Source organism: Musa acuminata, chromosome BXJ1-7 (genome assembly GCF_036884655.1).
Source record: "Musa acuminata AAA Group cultivar baxijiao chromosome BXJ1-7, Cavendish_Baxijiao_AAA, whole genome shotgun sequence".
Lineage (NCBI taxonomy): Eukaryota > Viridiplantae > Streptophyta > Magnoliopsida > Zingiberales > Musaceae > Musa > Musa acuminata.
Genome location: NC_088333.1, coordinates 5588120 through 5608203, shown reverse-complemented (window position 1 = coordinate 5608203; position 20084 = coordinate 5588120). Strand labels below are relative to the sequence as shown.

At 34.7% G+C, this 20084-nt stretch overlaps 2 protein-coding genes across 5 annotated transcripts; both read left to right on the top strand.

Moving 5' to 3' along the window:
- Positions 1-2689: 2689 nt before the first annotated feature.
- On the top strand, positions 2690-16025 carry LOC135678426 (protein phosphatase 2C 70-like). 3 transcript variants are annotated; one of them, XM_065191241.1, is made up of 13 exons: positions 2690-3047; positions 5982-6168; positions 6240-6416; positions 6557-6732; positions 7118-7276; positions 8511-8654; positions 8729-8790; positions 10716-10851; positions 11818-11912; positions 14398-14513; positions 14645-14774; positions 14873-14927; positions 15016-16025. In XM_065191241.1, exons 1-13 carry the CDS (start codon positions 2832-2834, stop codon positions 15172-15174), a joined length of 1812 nt encoding a protein of 603 aa, XP_065047313.1. In that variant the 5' UTR covers positions 2690-2831; the 3' UTR covers positions 15175-16025. The 3 variants fall into 3 exon arrangements, with proteins under 3 accessions (XP_065047313.1, XP_065047312.1, XP_065047311.1); XM_065191240.1 differs by having other exon boundaries at positions 2691-3047; positions 6255-6452; XM_065191239.1 differs by having other exon boundaries at positions 2691-3047; positions 6240-6452.
- Positions 16026-17484: 1459 nt separating this feature from the next.
- LOC135679879 (NAD(P)H-quinone oxidoreductase subunit L, chloroplastic-like) lies at positions 17485-19166 on the top strand. 2 transcript variants are annotated; one of them, XM_065193863.1, is made up of 5 exons: positions 17485-17669; positions 17739-17831; positions 17905-18015; positions 18099-18193; positions 18901-19166. In XM_065193863.1, exons 1-5 carry the CDS (start codon positions 17487-17489, stop codon positions 19010-19012), a joined length of 594 nt encoding a protein of 197 aa, XP_065049935.1. In that variant the 5' UTR covers positions 17485-17486; the 3' UTR covers positions 19013-19166. The 2 variants fall into 2 exon arrangements, with proteins under 2 accessions (XP_065049935.1, XP_065049936.1); XM_065193864.1 differs by having other exon boundaries at positions 17489-17669; positions 17745-17831.
- The last annotated feature ends 918 nt before the right edge of the window (positions 19167-20084 follow it).

Below are 20084 nucleotides of genomic sequence, written 5' to 3'. Positions count from 1 at the left end.
ACATCGCTTGAAATTTCCTATTTCTTGTGAACTCACTGCACCAAATAAAAATGTGAAATTTCTTCATGTAATGCAACATTTGTGATTGTTTCATAAAAATGTGATAATAAACACAATGCATGGAAAAGGAAAGCTCAGATGGTTTTTGGATATGCTAAAAATATAAAATTTCTACTTTGCAAGATTATATGACACGAGAAAAGTCATACAAACATTATTTCATGAAAAAGCCCAACAACAAAAATAAAATACACGAAAAGGAATTTATATGATTTTGTCACTGTATTAGAAATGCAATAATTAGTCTTTGCATAATAACATGACAACAAATGTGATAGGAATGTTATTTTGTAGAAATATAAAGCTAAAAGATTAAATTTGGTTCATTTCACACAATAATGAGATAACATAAACATGACTAAAAGATGTTTTTTTATGTTGAGGATGTCGACCATGCCATTAGCCACCTTTATCAACTCCTAAAAAAATCTAAAATGTATTACCGAACACACCCTTATTTTATAAATCTTAACTCGTCATTATTTTTTTATTAATTATTAATTATAATTTTTTAATTAGTATTAATTTATCCTAATATCATATCCTATCTTCACCCCTTACCATTTAAATAAAAAATAAAATTGTTGTTTAACCTTCTTATCATCCAAAAGTATTCAGATCATTACTTAATGGAAGCTTAGCCGGTTGCATGATCATTTTGTTTTATTTGAAGAATACATGATTTTAGTTTAACTCATTGTTTTCATAGTTGTACCATTTGTTATATTCTTTTTTTTTTTTTAGGACATAAGATGTTGATAAGGATAATTTTACCCCAGCTCATCTACCACCAAGGCTGACACATAAGCAAAGCTCCAGTCATATTAATGACTTCAAAATGGTACTACAATATGTCCCGATGTACGTCATATTAATGATTTATAATAATCATCTTATTTTATCAAGATCAGATACCGGAATGATCATATGATTAACCTGATCTTATCCCAAGCCAACTAGTAAGAATGCTCAAGGATTAGAAATAAAAAGAAACCCATCAGCTGAAAGAGGAGACTCTCTACACACTGACTTAGTCATATAGCTTACACTGTTATCTTTTCCATTTCATTGACTTAAGAATTTGAGGGGCCACACCGAGCAACCCCCAACGTCGACCTCATTTACGACCATTGACAGATGGGAGACGACCTTGTTATTAGGGCGTAGCCTCGTAATCACAAGGTAACCCTCAACCCCAAGACACCTTAATGACTCCCAGCCTCCAGGGAGGAACCTTACAACCAAGAAGATCCTAGTAAGCTTACTCGGCCATCCCAAAACAGGTCATTGCCGATAGAACAACTTTCGGATTGGGTTACCCATGCGAACTCACCTCATCAAGTCTCCCATATCGCCAGAAGAGGTACTTGGATGAGCCTACACCTTCGATAATAGATCAACCGTGCTGACTCATCGGTTGATGGTACTCATGACACCATCAAACGATATTTCTCGGTACAATAATTCAATATTTTAATGATATTAAAATGGGCTAATTATATATTAGCCACTATAGTTAGTTAATTTTAGTATCACAATCTTTATATTTTTAAAAGTTATATTGGAATCCTTATCGTTATAAAAGTGAAACATATATGTCAATTTAAGCTAACAAAGTTAATTTTACTAACAAAAATTTGAAAAAATAAAAAAATAAAATGATAATTTTAACATTCAAATTAGTAGTGGTGGACGACAATTATCGTGATTTATTGGTAGCTATTATGGATGGCGAGAGTGGTGACAAAAGGTGAGAGCCACTTTATATTTACGTTGATGCCGATGCAATTGTTGAGCAATCATTTTGTTACTTTATATTCGTGTCGATGTCGATATAATTACTAAGTAATAAAAGGGTCGTCGATGCAATTGTCGAGTGATGTCGTTCATGAATTATGTCAACATCGACAAAGATGCAAAACGATATTGCTCAACAACTACATCAACATTGACATAGATGTAGAGCAGCTATCATCTTTCATCGTCGCTGTCCTCATTCACAATAACCACCCGTGGTCCTAACGACACCCATTGTTCGCCACCATAGACATCATCCATCAATGTAGATACATAACAACCATCAGCTCTTGTCATCGCTCTCCTTATCAACAACCACCCGCGGCTCTAGCGGTGCCGTCATCTATCATCATCGATGTCTTCTATCACTACTAATTGGAACATTAAAAATATTTTTTATCTTTTATTTTAGTTTTTATTGGTAAAATTGACGACGATAAATAGACTTAGATATTTTATTTTCGTAACTATAAGATATTATTATATCTTTTAAAATATAAAAATTGAGATGTTAAAAGATAGCTACTGCAAGGTATACATAACTTGCCCTATTAGAATCGATATGAAATCAGTTTTTATTCTACCCTTAGTTTAATTTTTGTTTTGAAAACCGAGTTGAAAACAAAGATTAGATCGGTTAGGTGAGAAACAGGTAAGAAGAGGTGTCGAAGAAAGTTTGGAATTAATGGGGTTCTATTGGCTTCCAAACTAAGCAAACGAGGCACGGAAGTCGCTCATCCATACAATTACCCATCTTCGTACGAGTGACATGCCACCTATAATAGTATTACTGCGGGCGTCCGCAAAGTACACCCACGTGCGAAGATATAATAGCCAAAAGAGGAAGAGAGAGGGGTGGAAGTGGGCGGAGGGGAACGATCGATCCGAGCTGAGCGGCGAGAAGAGATGGGGGATGCCATAGTTTCATAGCGCCCTTCTCGCCCCCTCTCTTGTTCTCGGGGGATGAGTGGTCAATGGGAATGCTGACGATGACCACCGCTACCAACGCCACTAACCCGACCACCGTGTCGTCGATGAGGTCGGAGATGGCAGCGAGCCTCGCAGGCGTCTTCATCCTCATGTTCCTCTTCCTCCTCCTCCTTTTCATCTTGGTCTGCCGCCCCTGGCGCTTCTTCCTGTCTCCCTCCACCTCGGTATCCTCCCCCCGTCTCCCTGCGTCTGCCGTCAAGGTTAGATCAGCTTGCCCTTCCTTTTCTTCAATCTTGTGGAGTTCAGGTCGGGCCCTTTGGGGCAATTGGTTGTAGTCTGATCCTTTTGCTAGCGTCGTTGAATTTCTGATCTGTTATTGTTGGTTACCTTGACACTGAGCTCTCGGATGTGCTTATAATCCCTAATACCCATTTTGCATTGTAATGTATGCTACCGTCCCCTATAGTCTTTTTACTGGTTTATTTTATTATAATTTTGATTCGACAATGCTGCTTTGCTTTTTCAGTGTTTGGTATGTTCTTCCATCTATTTCAATGTTTGAATTTGAAGGGTTTCTCTATGTTTGGTAAGTGATTGCATGGTTCGCCTTATTGGTCTCCATCTGTATACCGACCGACTGTTAGTACTTAGGTTCGTCGTGCTGAATCACATCGCTTGGTATGGGTGGTACGTATTAGTCCGATAAGAGATTGATATGGGCAATAGTACATTAGTACACCTTCATGTATCATGAGTCGGTATGGTATGTTTAGTATAGCTTGGTACGTATTGACAGTTGGTCAGTATATCAATACAGACTGGTAAGGCGAACCCATGATTGGTACGGTATATGCCGATGTACTAGCAGATTGGTATGTATCGTCTATACTGATCCCCTATTGGATCGGTATGTATCATGGTACGATGAACCTTGATTGATGATAAGACATAAACAATCATCTTCAATGGAGAGATCCTTAGAATCTCTAGTGGTGCTCAGGTCAAGTTTTTAATATGTTACTTATTTAAAATCCTAAGCTTTTCTTTGGATTATTGGAAGATACACCACAGGAATGAAATTAAACCTACTAAAAGGTTAATTATGGATTATTTTAGAGTTATCTCTTAATCCCTTGATAACCTGGTATGCTGCCTCATTCTTTCGTTTTTCCTATCAATCAAGGGAGTTGGATTAAAGGGAAAAAGGGAAAGGGTGGGATCATCTTAAAGAATTAAATCGGTTTCTTTGATATTTATATATAAAAATAAATATAATTATTTGATATGTTAACATGTTAATTGTGTTTCCTATGCATGTAAGAAAACCATGAATTTTTATTGAGACTAGATATTATATTTTACTAATCATGAATCTAATCTTAATTTAAAAAGGAAACTAAATTAAGCAAATGGTGTTATAGTTTACAATAATTTGGACATTACTTTGAATTTATTAATTGATGTTGATAGTATATTATTAATATATGGTTTGTATTATTTTAAAATTCATCTGCACAGTAATATCTTGAATAATGAAATTATATTTTGTCAATTGTGAATTTAGATTATGTACATGATGTTATGCTTTAGACTTTGGGTATCACGTTGAATTTATTAATTGATGTTGATAGTATTTTATTAATTTATATTTTTGATTATTTTTTCAATGATTATTCATAAATTTTATTATAATGTATGTGTTTCCATGCTTCAAATTGTAATATCATTGATTTACTATTTTCCACTTAATTATTATGCAAATGTACATCATGAATAAATAATTTATGGATGAGTTTGATGTTATTTATGTTTTTATAAGATTTATAAATATTTTACTTGGGAACTATGATCAGCTGTTAAATTTTGAAGTTTGAAATTTGATATGTGGAATTAAAATTCTTAATTTGTAAAGGGAAATGGTTATGTCCAAATCGTGCTTGGGTTAGACCTAGGATGAAGAGGAGGAGGAGGAGGAGGTGGAGAAGAGGAGGGTGAGGAGGGGAGTGGAGGAGGCAGAGAGGAGGAGGGACGAGAGGGGTACTGAACTGGGGCATGGAGTAGTGGGTGGGGGCTCGAGGCAGCGGATTGGGTTGGGGATGGTAGAGAGGGGTTGGAGGCAGTGTGACGAACAACAAGTGCTGGCAGATCGCACAAAGATAGAGAGAGACCTACATTGGGATGATGTGGGTTAGGTTTTAAGGTTTCAAAAATACAATGAATAAATTTTAAAAATGAACTCAGTGGTAAGCTTGGTTCACAGCGCTTACCCGGGGTGGGTTGTTCTGTTTTGAAAGTGGACTGGTATGTTCCAGGCGATTTAGGGTTGCTTGGTATGTAGAAGGATGATTGAGATATTGAAAGGACTGAATACTCGGTGTTGGTCACTTCCTGCCACTTTCTAGTAGTTACTTTGGCCAACCACAATTAGCTTCTGCTTTTGGTTATATCATGGATTCAGCTTTTGATCAAGTAAAACACTTATGTATCATTTCTTCATATGCTTAAATCACTGGTTGTTTGCCTGGTGGATAAAAATTTGGAACTATTAAGTCTGTTAAATAGTTATGTATTTTTTAATTGGAGCCATTTGAGTCTGAGATTGTAGGAGCAACAAGAAGATAGATACTATCTTCATGAGAATTTCTACATTACTATGTGGAATACAAAACAATATTCATTTAGAGCTGGGATTTCAAGAGTACACTGTCTTTGATTCTAGTGCAACTTTGGTAACAACTTGTTTTTTGTTTTTCTTTGACTTGTTCATTTTGTAATTAACCCTTCCTTCTCTTGGTAAACAAAAATCTGCATGATGTCATAAACCAAAATTCCCAAATTATTTTAAGCATGATCAACTTTTCTAATTAGATTCATTTCTCTCAATAGTTGTTTTCTTGTTTGAAAGTTATTACAAGGTTCTGAATACCGTACCGTACTGGTGTACCAATCAGCTGTTGGTACGGTACATATTGAGCTGTACCAAGCGTATCGACACATGGTACATGTACCAATATACTGCCCGTATTGGTCCTCTATCGGATCGGTACATACCGCCTGTACCGAACGGTATGGTACGGTATTGCAAACCATGAGTCATTATATTATAATTTTATGTTAGGTTTAACGTAATGGCTGAGTTAGAATTTTGTTTTAATTTAGAACATGCTGTTTAATTCCTGGTTCTTTCTTTTCAGGCTGATAATCTTGTGAGACCTCTTCTTTCTGATAATGTGGATGGTAACTCTGGTCAAAGCTATGATATGCCTGAAATTTTTCTTGAGGCTTCACGAATTCAAATTAATGAAAATACCACTTGGTCAAAAAAGCAGGGACTTGTTAGTAAAGAGCAGGTCCAATCAGCCGATTTTTGTGCTTCACAAAGTAAATTATTTTTATATCATAATGCTTATTTTTCTATTATGAATTGTCTTCTTCTCAATAAATCTCAAAAGATTTTGTCATTACAGGCGATAGTTTGGTACTGGATGTTTCTTACGATGCTTCTCAAGATATTGAAGTTGGTCATACACTTAAGCGTTCGGTGACATCAAGCTGGCCAATTGATGACAAAAAACATATCAGAGAGGATTCTAATTTTGATATTAGAATCATTAATGAGAAGCCTAGAAGTCCAGTTTCTTCTTTCACTGATAAAAAAATTCTGCGTACTGTTTAACCATCATATGTTTGAATTATTAGCTACATATATTTGCTTTCTTTAATAAGTTTCTAGAATTTACTTAATCCAATCTTTCTTTTAGAAGTGCAGGAAGCAGCTTGACCTTGGAAGTCATAGCTGGTCCTTCTCGTGGGCTTTGTTGCTCCAGGGAGTCAGCAAGCACTTCTGTGCTTCCCCTAACACTTGGAAGGGTTTCTCCAAGTGATTTACTGTTAAAGGATTCAGAGGTTTCAGGGAAACATGCAAATATAAATTGGAATGTGAACGTAAGCCTTTTATACAAAGTTTCCTACTTTAAGACTTCCTTTCATTTTTTGCCCTGTGCATGTGCTGTAGGTGATTGAGCTGATCTTTGTAGGAAAATGCTTTCAAGTCCTTTAAGGATTAGTTTTATTCAGGATAAGTAAAACTTACGGAAATTATTAGGTTGCTTTCTGATACTTGGGAGACCTAATAAAAATGTAATTATAATTGGGAGAGACATAACATAACAATAAGTAGTTCTTTCATTGATGTATATAACTTATTTCACATTTCTTTTCCTCTGGTTAGCTTTTCTTTTACATTATTCCTATTGTTTGTGGCTTACACATCATGTCATTGAGTTGCAACTAGGTCCTGGTTTAGCATTCTTTGCAATTGTTGGTACAGAGTCTAAAATGGGAACTGGTGGACATGGGTAGCTTGAACGGAACATATTTGAACTCTTTGGCAATTCACCACCCAGATTATGGATCTAGAAATTGGAGTGAGCCTGTTCAGCTTGCAGATGAAGATATTATCACCCTTGGCACTTCTTCTAAAATTTCTGTGAGTTTGAATGATATTTTCTTTGTTTTCTTTTTATTCTATTATTGATGGTTATTTAAGAACTGTTATATTTACAAATTTGAGCTTGATAGGTCTACATTTATTTTTTACTTGAACTTATTGACAAACCTTGTAACGTTTTCTCAAAGATTTATTTATAGAAGGTTGTGATCATATGAAATGAAGTTAGATTGAAATGCCACAAAATGATGTAGGACAAATGCAGCTTAGGAGGAATGTGTGGGTAGGCTTGCTCTTTTACTTTAGTTTGTATCTTTTGTTTGTTTTTAGATGGTTATGAATTGGTTTATGCATAGTATTAGTCAAAATGGTGAAAATTTATAACGCATGCACCTCTTTCATGTTGTGTTGAATTTTAGTTGAAATCATGGTTTTCAATTTTGGGTATTGGATGTGTGTTGGTCCATTGCCAGATTGGTAGGGTTCAATACATTCTGGAAATACCGACATATGTTGGTATGCCGGAACACCCTGGCACAAAGAAGGAAAGAGAAGAGATGGAGAAGAAGAGGGAGGTAGGAGGTGACATAGAAGAAGAGGATGAGGTGATGGTAGAGAAGAAGAGAGGTGGAGGCAGAGAATAAGAGAAGGTTGCAATGGCAGAAGAGGAGGAGGAATAGGAGAATTTGGATAGGGTTGGGGTAACAACGGATGTGGCTGGTGGACGCAGGTGATAGGCAGCAATCAACGCGAACACATGCAAGACAGAGGGAGAGAGAGAAGCATGCATGTAAGGGTATAGTACAATCACTATATTGTACTGGATATTAACTTAGGCTTCCATCCAGGAAAATTCTACTGGCCTTGTTTAAGTATAGTGTTGACACATTGTGATATTTTGTTCTTGCCAGCTGCCATAAAGTAAGAATATGCAAAAGGGTATAGTTACAACTTCAGCATGGCTGGGAACCTTGGTGGCACCGTTGCTGGCTGCCATAAAGTAAGAATATTGAAAAGGGTATTGATACAACATCAGCATGGCTGGGAACCTTGGTGGCGCCATATTAACCAAAGATGGCATAACTGAAACTTATTGAAATTTGCGACCATTCTTTTGTTTGCTCTATCACTTATTTATTTGAAAATTTTATGGTGGAAATAGGAGTCCTTGCTTCATTTGAGTTGAAGTTTTGTATAAGAAATTCTCTGTCATTGACTTTGTTTATAAATCCTTAATATAATTTGTTTTATCTATTAATTTCATCTGCTTTAGGTTAAGCTTTCACAATATTTTGAACATCATATACCTTGTGGAGTTGGTATGGTTTGTGATCCAATGTCTGCACGTCGAGGAGGAAAAGTGCTTCCAATGGAAGATATAAGTTTCTGCCAGTGTCCCCTTCCTGGTGTTGAACAGGTTTTGTCTTACCCAACATTGTGCAATTTATTCCATGATCATTCTAAACTTCTAATAAGTTGTTCCTGTGTCAGTTTGGCATTTTTGGTATTTGTGATGGGCATGGTGGAGCTGGAGCTGCCAAAGCTGCAAGCCAGTATGTTATCTCATTTTTGGCATAGTTGGTATAGTGCACCCATGGAGTACTTGAATATCCTAGTTTCATGTGATATGCCACATGTAGTTATATGCTAGATTATCATGGTCAATCATGCGCTTGCAAGATAGTTTGTCAATATTTGGTCAATCATGTGCATTGTTTGTGATTTTTTTGTCTGCAGTCTGTATTGCTTGTTTTCATTTGATCCTTTTTGATAACTTGAAAAGAATTACATTGGTTGACTCTCATTTTCTCTAGATTTTGTGTAAGATATACTTATTGGCTGTCATTAATGTAATAACATAATGATATTAACGGGCTCTGTTTTCGTCTCATGTTTTTGTCAAGGTGGTTTATGCTTTATGTAGCGCCATTGGTATTCTGGATCTTGAGGATTAATCACATTTGTTGGACTCTCCAGCTTGTTCATGTTTGGAATACAACTAATTATGCAAAACTAAGGTTTCAAGACAGACTAAGAATGGATACATGACGTGCAACTTTTAACAACTTCATGAGAAAGGTCAAAGGCCGTATAATTTAAAATAAATGGGTGAGAGAACAAAACCTTTAGGTGTCTGGTATTTAGAAAGTGGAGGAAAAATCATGATAATATTGCTCTTAGAATTGAAGCAGTATTGTTAAAATCGACAAGGGGTGTTCAGAGTGGCGTACGTTCTGTGTGCCTGTGCACCATTGACATAGTAAACGATATACAAAATGTTAAGATCGTGCAGATTAGGATAATGGATGAGTTGAGTTAATAGAAAAGATAGAACAAAAAACATTTTCATTATTGAAAAATTAGTGATAGTTGCGTTTATAAATAAAATGAATTAATATCATATAAGGTGGATGAAAAGACCAAAGAAGACCAATAGATGAACTAGTTAGATAGAATGCCTTCTCAAATTTGTGGCATAAGGATAGGTAGAGAAACATGTATAAGACTTTATTAGAGGATACAAAAATATCTAATGACCAGTGACATGGCTCAATGGTAGTAGATTTTTTTATCTGACGTCAAATAATTGGGACCTTACATCATTTTGGTTTTATCTATACTAACTCTTATACCATGGTAATTTATTTTCAGTAATGGGGTATCTCCTATATGTAAGTTTCAATTAAAAGTTTAAAACCATTTGAAACTCTTTACATTCTTTTACTTCTTGTGTGATTGGAGCTTCATCGGGCAAAGGCAGTGTGATTAGGGTTTTTGCTTGAAGGCATCGATAAAAGGAGGGATGGGAAGGCATGACCTACATGTGTGGATACCATTTTTATGTAGCATGCTGTTTCCAACTGATACACTACTTGTATTGGGCTGGCCATGAACCAGTATGTGAAATATCACTTGTATCAAGGTGATCCTAGTCTCAATCAACCCCTAAAATCTTTTATGAATTACTGTACAAGTGCCTGGAAAATAGGAAAAGGAAGCTAGACCTCTATGACCTAAACCTTGTCTCTAAACAAGAGTACTTGTTAACTAGAATAGCATGGATTGGACCTGTGCTGACTGGCTTAAGTTAGCAATATGTATAAGCGTGTGGTAGCACACTCTTGGCACAACATGGATTCTGATGTCAATAACATTTTACCATTGTTTTGCCAGAAACTGTGTGTAAATACATTAATGACAGCCAATAAAAGGTATCTATCATTTCTGCATTTCTCTTTCGAATTCTCTAACAAATACTAATATTTTAGGCAGATAGTATATTGATCTCATGTGTACACAGTGCATAGTTTTCATTTCGGCATTGATGTCGAACCTTTTTCTTCTGCTGAAAGGCAGAGTGTCGAAGTAATATGATAATTTACTCTTGATGATAGAGTGTCTGGTCTTTTCATCTCTGCAACATGCAGTTATTTATTCCCATTTTGTGCATGACAGATGATTATTTTCTTGTCTCCAGGATGCTACCTGACAATGTGGCTTCTATTTTATCTCGTCCTGAAAGGAGATCAAATGTTTTATCCCTTTGTGATGCTTCAGATATTCTGCGAGATGCTTATGCTCGGACTGAAGCTGACATGAGTCATGAGTACGAGGTTCTTTCCTTCCTTATGAAGTTCATATTCATGAGTTGTTAATGATGAGTAAATGTGACTTATTGTAAATATGAAGATGCAATTATTTTTAAATATTCACATGACTGGTTTAATTTAAGTAAATCAATGCTCTTAAAAATTAAAATGTCTAAGTTAGTCATAACTTCATCTCTTGTGCTTTGTTTATTGTCTTCCATCTCGTATTGCCATGAAAGATTTAAAAGAAATATAGTGTTCTGGTAAAATTTCTCTATGATATTGGTGTTGAACGGGTGACATGGAAAATAGTATAGTGACACTAGGGCATCAAGCATGATAATCCTGCTATTTCATCTTTTTCGAGAAATGCTATAGCAAATGGCAAACCAAAGTGTATAATATTGGAACAGAGTACATTGTCTGTATATGCACCAAACATTTAATGAAGGGGTGGGATCATCCTATATATCAGAGAGAAAATTTACTAGCTACTTTTTTTTTTATTTGCACATTTGCTAACCTTTTGACTTTTTTTACTTTTTCAAAATTGGATGTTGAAACATGTAAAGCAGTTAGCATTTACAAATAATAATTACTATACTGTGTTTTTCAATGGATATAAGTAGCTATGACAAATGGGTGCTTTGATTTGCTTTCCTTGGATGGTGGAAACCTATTAACACTGTCAAGTGCTGCAATTAGTTTTCAGCTCTTTGCAATCCGGGAATAGCAATGTCAATTTGTTGATGAACATAAGTACGTACATGATATCAAATGGATACTTTAATTTGTTTTCCTTGGATGGATGAAATGGTGAAACCTACTTTCAATGTTGACTTCTGATAGTAGTTCTCAGTTTTTTGCACTCTGTAAATACAAAGTCAATACAAACAACTTTGGGATAAAGTTATCTTGTATACTTGCTAGGCGTTTACTTTAGAAAATAAAACCAGTTTCATTTCATCATTATAATTTAAATCTTTTCAGGGTTGTACTGCAACGCTTCTTTTGATTTGGTTTGACAATAATAGAAAACTCTTCGCACAGTGCGCAAACTTGGGTGATTCAGCTTGTGTTATGAAGTATGCTTCTTTTAATGTATCTATGTAAATTGTTGGTAATTCTATGATTCTATTATTTTTGTGATAATTTAATAGATGATAATTTGTTCAAGAAGTACAATATATCATTTATGTACGTATCACTTTGTTCATGACATACCTATTGCTTACATGCATTTTGCCACATGAATTCACATGGGTCATCTAACAGCATGTCTTTCGAGGATACATTACCATCATGCTTTAGAAATTTATCCACATGAAATGAGGGAACTTTATCGGCTGGTTTTTGCTTAACTAAACAGAGAGAAACTTACCAAAATTCTAGTAGACCTGGAGAAAAGTCTAGGAGCAGGGAAGGACAATCCTTGCTTTAGGAAAAATCATCGTCTCTAGGGCACCACTAAGCTAAAGTGCCAATGCAACATGACTTGTATAGATTGCTTGTTTTATGATGATTAAAATCCATTCTGCTGAGTGCTGAATCTTTACACTAAATGTCATGATTTTTGTTCGAAGAGTTGGTTAAAATATACTTAGATACAACTGTCATCTGAGTATGCCTGGTTTAGGGCCTGTACCAGACAGTACAAGATGGTACAGGCCCTATACTGGGTACTTCCCCCCGTGGGAAGTTTCATTTTTTTTGTTTTTCATTCTTTTATCCAAAACTCATTGCGTATTGGTGTACGGACACTCAGTACAACAGTATCATACCCTTCTGAACCATGATTGGTATAGTACCAGTACACAAAACCATGATTGGTTTAGTGTTTTTCATTCTTTTATCCAAAACTCATTGCGTATTGGTGTACGGACACTCAGTACAACAGTATCATACCCTTCTGAACCATGATTGGTATAGTACCAGTACACAAAATTGTTGAACCTTGAGTATATCCACTAATTACATGTTGTAAGAGATATATTATGTATGTTACTGTAGTCACTAGTGTTACGTCAAAGATGTCTAGTGAGTTCCTATTAGTATTAAGATGACATCAAAGATAAATCCTTAGCATTTTACTTTTGTAATGAAAGAACTTAATAGTCATGTATAATATACACCTCGGTATATTTTATATGCAAGTGATATTAGTTGATGAGAGTTTGAATGGAGCAAATACTAAACTTGAGTCATGGAGATATATGTTGGAAAATAAAATTTTAGATTAAGTACGACTAAGATTGTATTTAGGAGATTTAATTTTAGTAATATTAGTAATATTAAGAGATTAATTGAGGATATAGTATAAGAGAAAAACTAACTAGATAAATGTTGGAAATTAAAGGATTTAGATTAAGTAGGATTAATATTGTATGTATGAAATGTAATTTAGTAATATTAAGAGAAGAATCAAGGATTTGGTTTAAGAGAAGTCCTGTGGATATTGTTAAGTTGGATGAACAAAAAGTACTAGTACCTAAAAGTCCTAAAAGTTTTAAGTATCTTACAATCAACATGATGGAGCGTTTAACGAAAGTATTGTTCTTTAAGAATTGGATGGTTAAAGTGAAGGGAGATGTTAAGAGCTTTGTATGATTACTAAGTACCTATTAGATTCAAAAGAAAATTCTATAAGATGAACTAGCTATGCTTTTGGATCTGAGTATTAGGAGGCTACGAAGCAACATGTATAAAAAGCATGTCATTCAGATCATACTGTTGAGATGGATTTTTGAGGCAATTAGGAAATATTAAAAAAATATTTTCATTTTTAAATAATTAGGTGTAACTTTGATAAGAAAAAAATGAAGAAAATTTGTTTAAAACAGTATAGACATATAGTTATAAGAGATGATACAATTAGGATTAGTGATATGGAGAGAGGTACAGGTAGACTTAAGAAAATCTTATTTAAAATTTTAAGTAAAGATTTAAGTCTCTTACTTTAACTAATGATATTGCATTGTATGTAACTTAGTGAGAGATGTGTAGCCAACTCAAATAATTGGGGTACTGCAGCTCATTTTTATTGTTGTAGTTTCATGTTTAAATAATCACAAACTTGATGAGTAGTCATGGGCCCTTGTTGATTGGGAACTTTACCTGGCGTAGAACTAGGATGGGTTGGTTCTGGATGGTAACAACAATCTTTCTGTTTGTCTTCCTGTTTGGCTGAAATTGTCATGATATCAATTTTTTGCATATGTTGTGTTGTATGTATACATGAGACCACGTCTCAGGTATCTCTCCAAAGTATTTATTAATCAAAATATATACGAGGCTCACCTTAATGGAGGATGTCAAGTGGTTCAATATGTTAGTCTTCCCTCTAAATATATAGACTGACCGTTTCCATGACTTGAACCATTACTTTTATTAATTACAATCACGGAAACCATTGTGCCAATCTTACTTTTATTAATTAAAATATACAATAAATAATTTAAGGAGATTATTTCAAACCAATTCATAGGAACTTTTCAAAGTTTCTATCTGCAATTTTGCCAATGTATCTTTACCTTGTTTTCATTGATTGCCTAAATGTTGTCTTCATTGCAGTGTTAATGGAAAGCTTATCCCTATGACAGAGGATCATAGGGTAACTAGTACAACTGAACGTGCTCGCTTTGCCAAATTAGGAAAACCATTAAAAGAAAGTGAAACACGCCTTTGTGGTAATTCCGTGATACTCTTATGTAATGCACCAGTTGCAAAGATTCCTTGTAGCATGGTATCCGGCAGAAAACTATTGAAGGGCCAGCTTATATATATGAATTTTATATTTAACTATTTTCTGTTCTTACAGGATTAAACATCAGCCGAATGCTTGGTGACAAGTTTCTGAAAGAACAAGATGACCACTTCAGTTCAGAGCCGTACATAAGCCAGGTTGTGGCAATTGAGAATTCATGCACAGCATTTGCTTTGATGGCAAGGTAGTCTACCTTACTTCTACTAACACATAAAATAAATATTTCTCTTGATCTTTGTTGACTTCCATATAACTTTTATGCATATATATTTTTTTTTATAGTGATGGACTGTGGGATGTTATCAGCATGAAAAAGGCAGTGCAGTTTGTCCTTCAGGCATGTAGATCTTTAACATTTCTCTTTAATTAGTATATTTTTCAGGTTTCTTAGTCCTTACTGATCACTTTTAACTTGTATTTCACAGATGAAACAGAAAAGCAATAATGATGATCAAAACTCGGCAGATATGATAGCAAACAATGTGTTGAGTGAAGCTAGAACCTTAAGAACAAAGGATAACACATCTATTATCTTCTTAGATTTTGATGCTTTGAGAACAGATTCTTGTATTACGAAAGCATGAAACTTGCAAAATTTCATGATTTTTGCAGGTCTTAGTAAAATCATGAAGTTTGTCAAAGTTTTTTTTTTTTTTTTTTTTTTTTTCATTTTATGGTTTTTATTAAGTTTAGTTGTATCAAAGTAGGCTGGCCTTTCTTTTACTCTCGTAATATATATAACTTTTCTAGGACAAGGCAAAACTTGATCAAGGGTGACTTTCCAAGTTTTTAGTAGATGCTGTTCCATTCCAAATCTTTCTATATAGGGATGCTAACTTAAGGCATCACTCCGATTTCAAAGCTGTAACTAAACATATTATTAGACTTCTTGCTTCTGAAGTTCAAATTTTTTTGGTTACTTGTTCTAACAGGAGTTGCGTTTGTATATCTCACATAATTTTTGTTGAGTGCATAACTCGTTTTTTAGATGTAAGCAATGGTGGTCTGTTCATTTTTTGAATGCCATGCAAGGTTGCCTTTATCTCAGGAAGTAAAAATAGAAACATCAGTCCAAATGTGTTCTAATGGAATTCATCTGATTCAACACCCAAGACTTGGTGAGAATTCTGCACTCTCCACTGCGTAAGAAGATTGTGCTCGCAACTGATTCCTATTGTAGCAAGATTCACGGTGTTCATCGTCTCTCATATTGAAAATTCCATTTGTATGCACACATCATAAGTGCACAAGGCTTGCAATGGATGTTTATTGTGGTAAAACGGTGCTAGTTTACTCTCTGCAATCGATTAAACTGTTCATACAGTTGTATGATTCAGGTCTCTCGTGTTTAAAATTTTCTTGTCGTGCAGATATGATGGGCCTAAACTTTAGGCATATCTAAAGGAATTGTAATACAGGAAGAGTTCAAAGTTCATATCGACCTCTTATTCTTTTTTTTTTTTTTGTTATTCTATGTCACAAGTGCCATATAAACAATATTTTTGAAGCCATTCAAGGTGGATGCTGTATCATCGGTTTCAGGACTGTAACTTTAGCAAGGAAAAAGGGTATCGCTTTTTATTTGTTTAGGTTATTGTGATTTCCAGCAAGAAACACACTGTTGATATTTCCAAAGAGATTAGGATAAAAAAAATCATATAAAGCATAGAAACATTTTTATTGTTCAAGTCTGCTGACGTGAACATTTAATCTATCTAATTGCACATCGTATTTAGTTGATGCATTCAATCTAGCTATATGATATAAACATTTTTGGTGTTTCGCATGTCTATACTTAAAAGTTTGGAAATAATATATTATCTTTTTCTTTTCGAAAAAAAGTTTGGAAATATCATATTTGTTCCTTGAAAATTTAATATTATATATTTTAACTATTAAATTCTTCGTATGTGTCCGTCCTCGTAGGAACATGAGAAACGAGAAAAAAAGGTCATAATCCAAAAATACTAAATTTTATTCTTTATCATCTATGACCACTAGTAAGTTTTAAAAAATACTAAATTTTAAATACATCAAATACCTCTTATTATTCTCATCACTTATTTGACTTTTTTATATTGTAAAATTAAATTTATAGGAGTCATAAAAAATAAGGATGAATTCTTAAAATAAAAATTTTTAGTTAACAAAAATTCTTACAAAGCATTCACTTCATGAATGAAAGTTTTATTTTACCTCTATCCTTCTCGGACTAATCATCACCAAAGATAACAATCGGGTGGAGGGTTACCAATAAATGCAAACCTTTGGTCACACCTTGTCATATTTTCTTATTACCTATGGGCGATGATGAGAGTGCACGAGTCACTTTCTCATCCATAGTCGATACCAAGAGGGGCATATAGATGATGATAAAAGAGGATTATCGACAATAACGAGAGGTGCCTGTGTTCAATAATAATAATAGAGTTGATTGATAAGAGACTAACTCGTAAACCAATATATAGAGGCAACCAACATGTAAAGGTGGTAAAACCAAAGGTGACAAGGTGTAAAATCATTATTTATGAAAAAAAATTCTCTATGAAAAATTTTGAAGATGGGGGCGTTTTATGATAATTTTTAAAAATTAAAAGTTTTTAATAAAATATTAATATCAATTGAAATCAACATAACCACATTGATAGTCAAATAACGTATATTAATTAGAACACATAGTTTTTTTATTCTCAAAGTTACGTATATATATATATATATATATATATATATATATATATATATATATATATATATATATATATATATATATATATATACCTTCTTTTTAAAGCACTAGTGAAAACATATGCTCCATTTTTCTGAATGTGGAAGAGGAAGGCGTTATATATCCATCCATAAATACTTGATATATCAGTGGAATTCACATGGCCATAAAATGCTCGGGATACCGCTATCCATTTGGTCGGCTCCCCCACCTCAAGCCTCTCAGAAGATGAGCAGTTCGTGGAGCTTCGTCCCCCCAACGCTCCAATCCTCGTTCCTCCTTCCCAGGCCGCAACTCTCACCATCTTTTCACCCTAATTTCAAATGGAACAGACTCTCCATTCGCAAAAATAAGGTCACCCTCCTCCTCTTTCCCACGGTTCGATATCTAGCGCTGCTATTAACCTCTTTTGTGTTTGCCCAGCTACAGGCTCCTCGATGCGTCTCTCCAAAAACTCAAAGCTCACAGCTCGACAAGTTCGCTTTGCTTCTCCAGTATGGAGCCATTTTGGCAGCAGTTAGTCCAACTTCCCTTGGGTACTCCTTTTACTACCGTCTGTCCATCTTCTGTGAAGCTTTCTTTGGCTCAGGTTGAGGCGCCATCGGCATTGGCAGTGACAGGAAACAACACGGAAGAGGATTTGGTGACGACATTGATATCGGGAGGAATCGTTGCGGTCTTTTATCTGTTCGTGATTCCGGTGAGTCTAGAAAGACTTGCTGCTTTCGGATGTAGAGCAGACTCGCTCGTGTTTGTGAAAATGTGTATTGCTTTGTTTTGCAGCCCATCATCATGAACTGGCTGAGGCTGCGATGGTACAAGCGCAAGTTTTTCGAGACGTATCTGCAGTTCATGTGTGTGTTCATCTTCTTTCCTGGGTGAGTAGACTGATCTCAGTTCCTAGGAAGACTTGAGCTGGAGTGGTGTTGTCTTTTCTTGTCAGCAACAATCTCACTCACAAGGTCATGTTCATGAATTAAGAGAAAATATTTTGTAGTAGTTATAGAAGATGAGAAATCTACTCGACTGAAATGCTAATGCAGCAACAGAGGAAAAATTAAATTATTTTAGGTGTTTCAATTAGATTTGAAAAATAAAATAATTGACACAGAAAAATGAGCTAAAATGTGGCTAATTAATCGTGAAACAAACCTTGAAAACACTAATTTATAGTGTTTGGCAGAATTTTTTTAGATCTTCCTCTTATCTTTTTTTTTTGGTAAGTCTTCCTCTTATCTTTCTTCGTGCCACTGATACTTGTTGTCTCATAATCTTCTATAGCATCTATAGTTCTCTTTAGCACATATCATATATGTTACCTGTAGCTTCATCAAAATTGAAGATTCAGGTTGTTCAGAATCATAAGGTTTGCATTCAGTCTAATTTTGTATTATTCTTCTATGGTAAATAAGCATTTGACTCAATTTAGATACTTGAAACCATAATGTATACTTAAGCTGATACATTCTACCATGACACAATTGGTAGGGACTTTTCTACAAAGCAGACATATGGCATCATAGAAATCATTTCATGTATTCCAACTAATGAATGCTGATACCAGTTCTCTTTAATGTGAATCAAGGTTGATGTTATGGGCACCATTTCTCAACTTCAGGAAGTTTCCGAGGGATCCGACAATGGAGTATCCTTGGTCTACTCCAAAAGATGATGTCCCCTTGTATAAATCAAGATGATGTCCGCTTAAATGTTTATATCTGTGTCCACTGATATACTTGTATACAGAATCTAATGACTATACTCTCTTAAATACTCAAATATCTGTATGCCACTGTTACACCTCAACTTGTGAAATTCTTGATTTTATAGTGCAAAATTTCATGTTTTTTATGTGTTCTTTGTAATCTCTAACAATTTTGTAGTAGAACAAGGAAGAACAAGCTCTAACCAAAGTACTTTCACAGAAGGAAGAGATCTGCAGGACTGTTTCATGACCATTTACTATGTGTTTTGCTTCAATCACATATTAAAGAACAGTAAAATGTAGCTTTTACTGCTAAAACAACTGCTTCCCACTTCTCTTCCCTCCTCGTGATATATGTCTTTCAAAATTGGAATCCTGGCATGAAATGACATGGAATAGGGAAGGCTTTTAGATGAACCAGCCCTTTCAGTATTGAGTACTTGCTCAGTGCATTTTGTAGATGATGCAGTGTTTTTTCTTTTGGTGTTATTATGACTTCAGCTCTTTGGTTTCCCTCAAGACCATTCTCTATTCTTCCAAATTAGCTTTGGGCTTATAGATTTCAGTAAGAGGATGAGCTTGTTAGATCACTCCTTTTATGATCCAGGTGATTAGAGTCAGAGTTGGTTCTGAATACAAGACTTTTCATTCTGCTTCCATTGATGAATGTTGTTGCATCTAAGCTAAGTTTGACCTAGATATATACATTATACAGGAACTTCCCCTTCACTGAAAGCTATCTATGAAACATGATCTATGTCTTTATATTCTTGACAATTTTAGATGTTAAACAAATTTAGAGGTACTTTATTTAACTAAATGAGAGTTGAAAATACAACCATGATTATTATTATTTTTCCTTCAACATTTCATGTTGGGAATTCTAGGCTTAGCTCAAGTCTCAGTGCCAAAGTAAGGAAAAATCATATCAATCATCAAGATCTTTATCAACCTAGCTAGCTAACTAACATATTAAATAATGTTGATCATTGATCAGATGCTTATAAATTTTTTTTGTCATGACTTTTATTGCTTGCACTTCCTCTTCTTGTCCAACTGTTCTA

Bases quoted from the DNA above. Each gene is read 5' to 3' on its own strand.
- LOC135678426 (XM_065191239.1), top strand. From the start codon at position 2,832: ATGGGAATGCTGACGATGACCACCGCTACCAACGCCACTAACCCGACC. The intron at 3,048-5,981 runs GTTAGATCAGCT...CTTTCTTTTCAG, and splicing joins TCCCTGCGTCTGCCGTCAAG to GCTGATAATCTTGTGAGACC. The intron at 6,733-7,117 runs GTAAGCCTTTTA...TTGTTGGTACAG, and splicing joins ATATAAATTGGAATGTGAAC to AGTCTAAAATGGGAACTGGT.
- LOC135679879 (XM_065193863.1), top strand. From the start codon at position 17,487: ATGCTCGGGATACCGCTATCCATTTGGTCGGCTCCCCCACCTCAAGCC. The intron at 17,832-17,904 runs GTTAGTCCAACT...TCTTTGGCTCAG, and splicing joins ATGGAGCCATTTTGGCAGCA to GTTGAGGCGCCATCGGCATT. The intron at 18,194-18,900 runs GTGAGTAGACTG...ATGTGAATCAAG, and splicing joins GTGTTCATCTTCTTTCCTGG to GTTGATGTTATGGGCACCAT.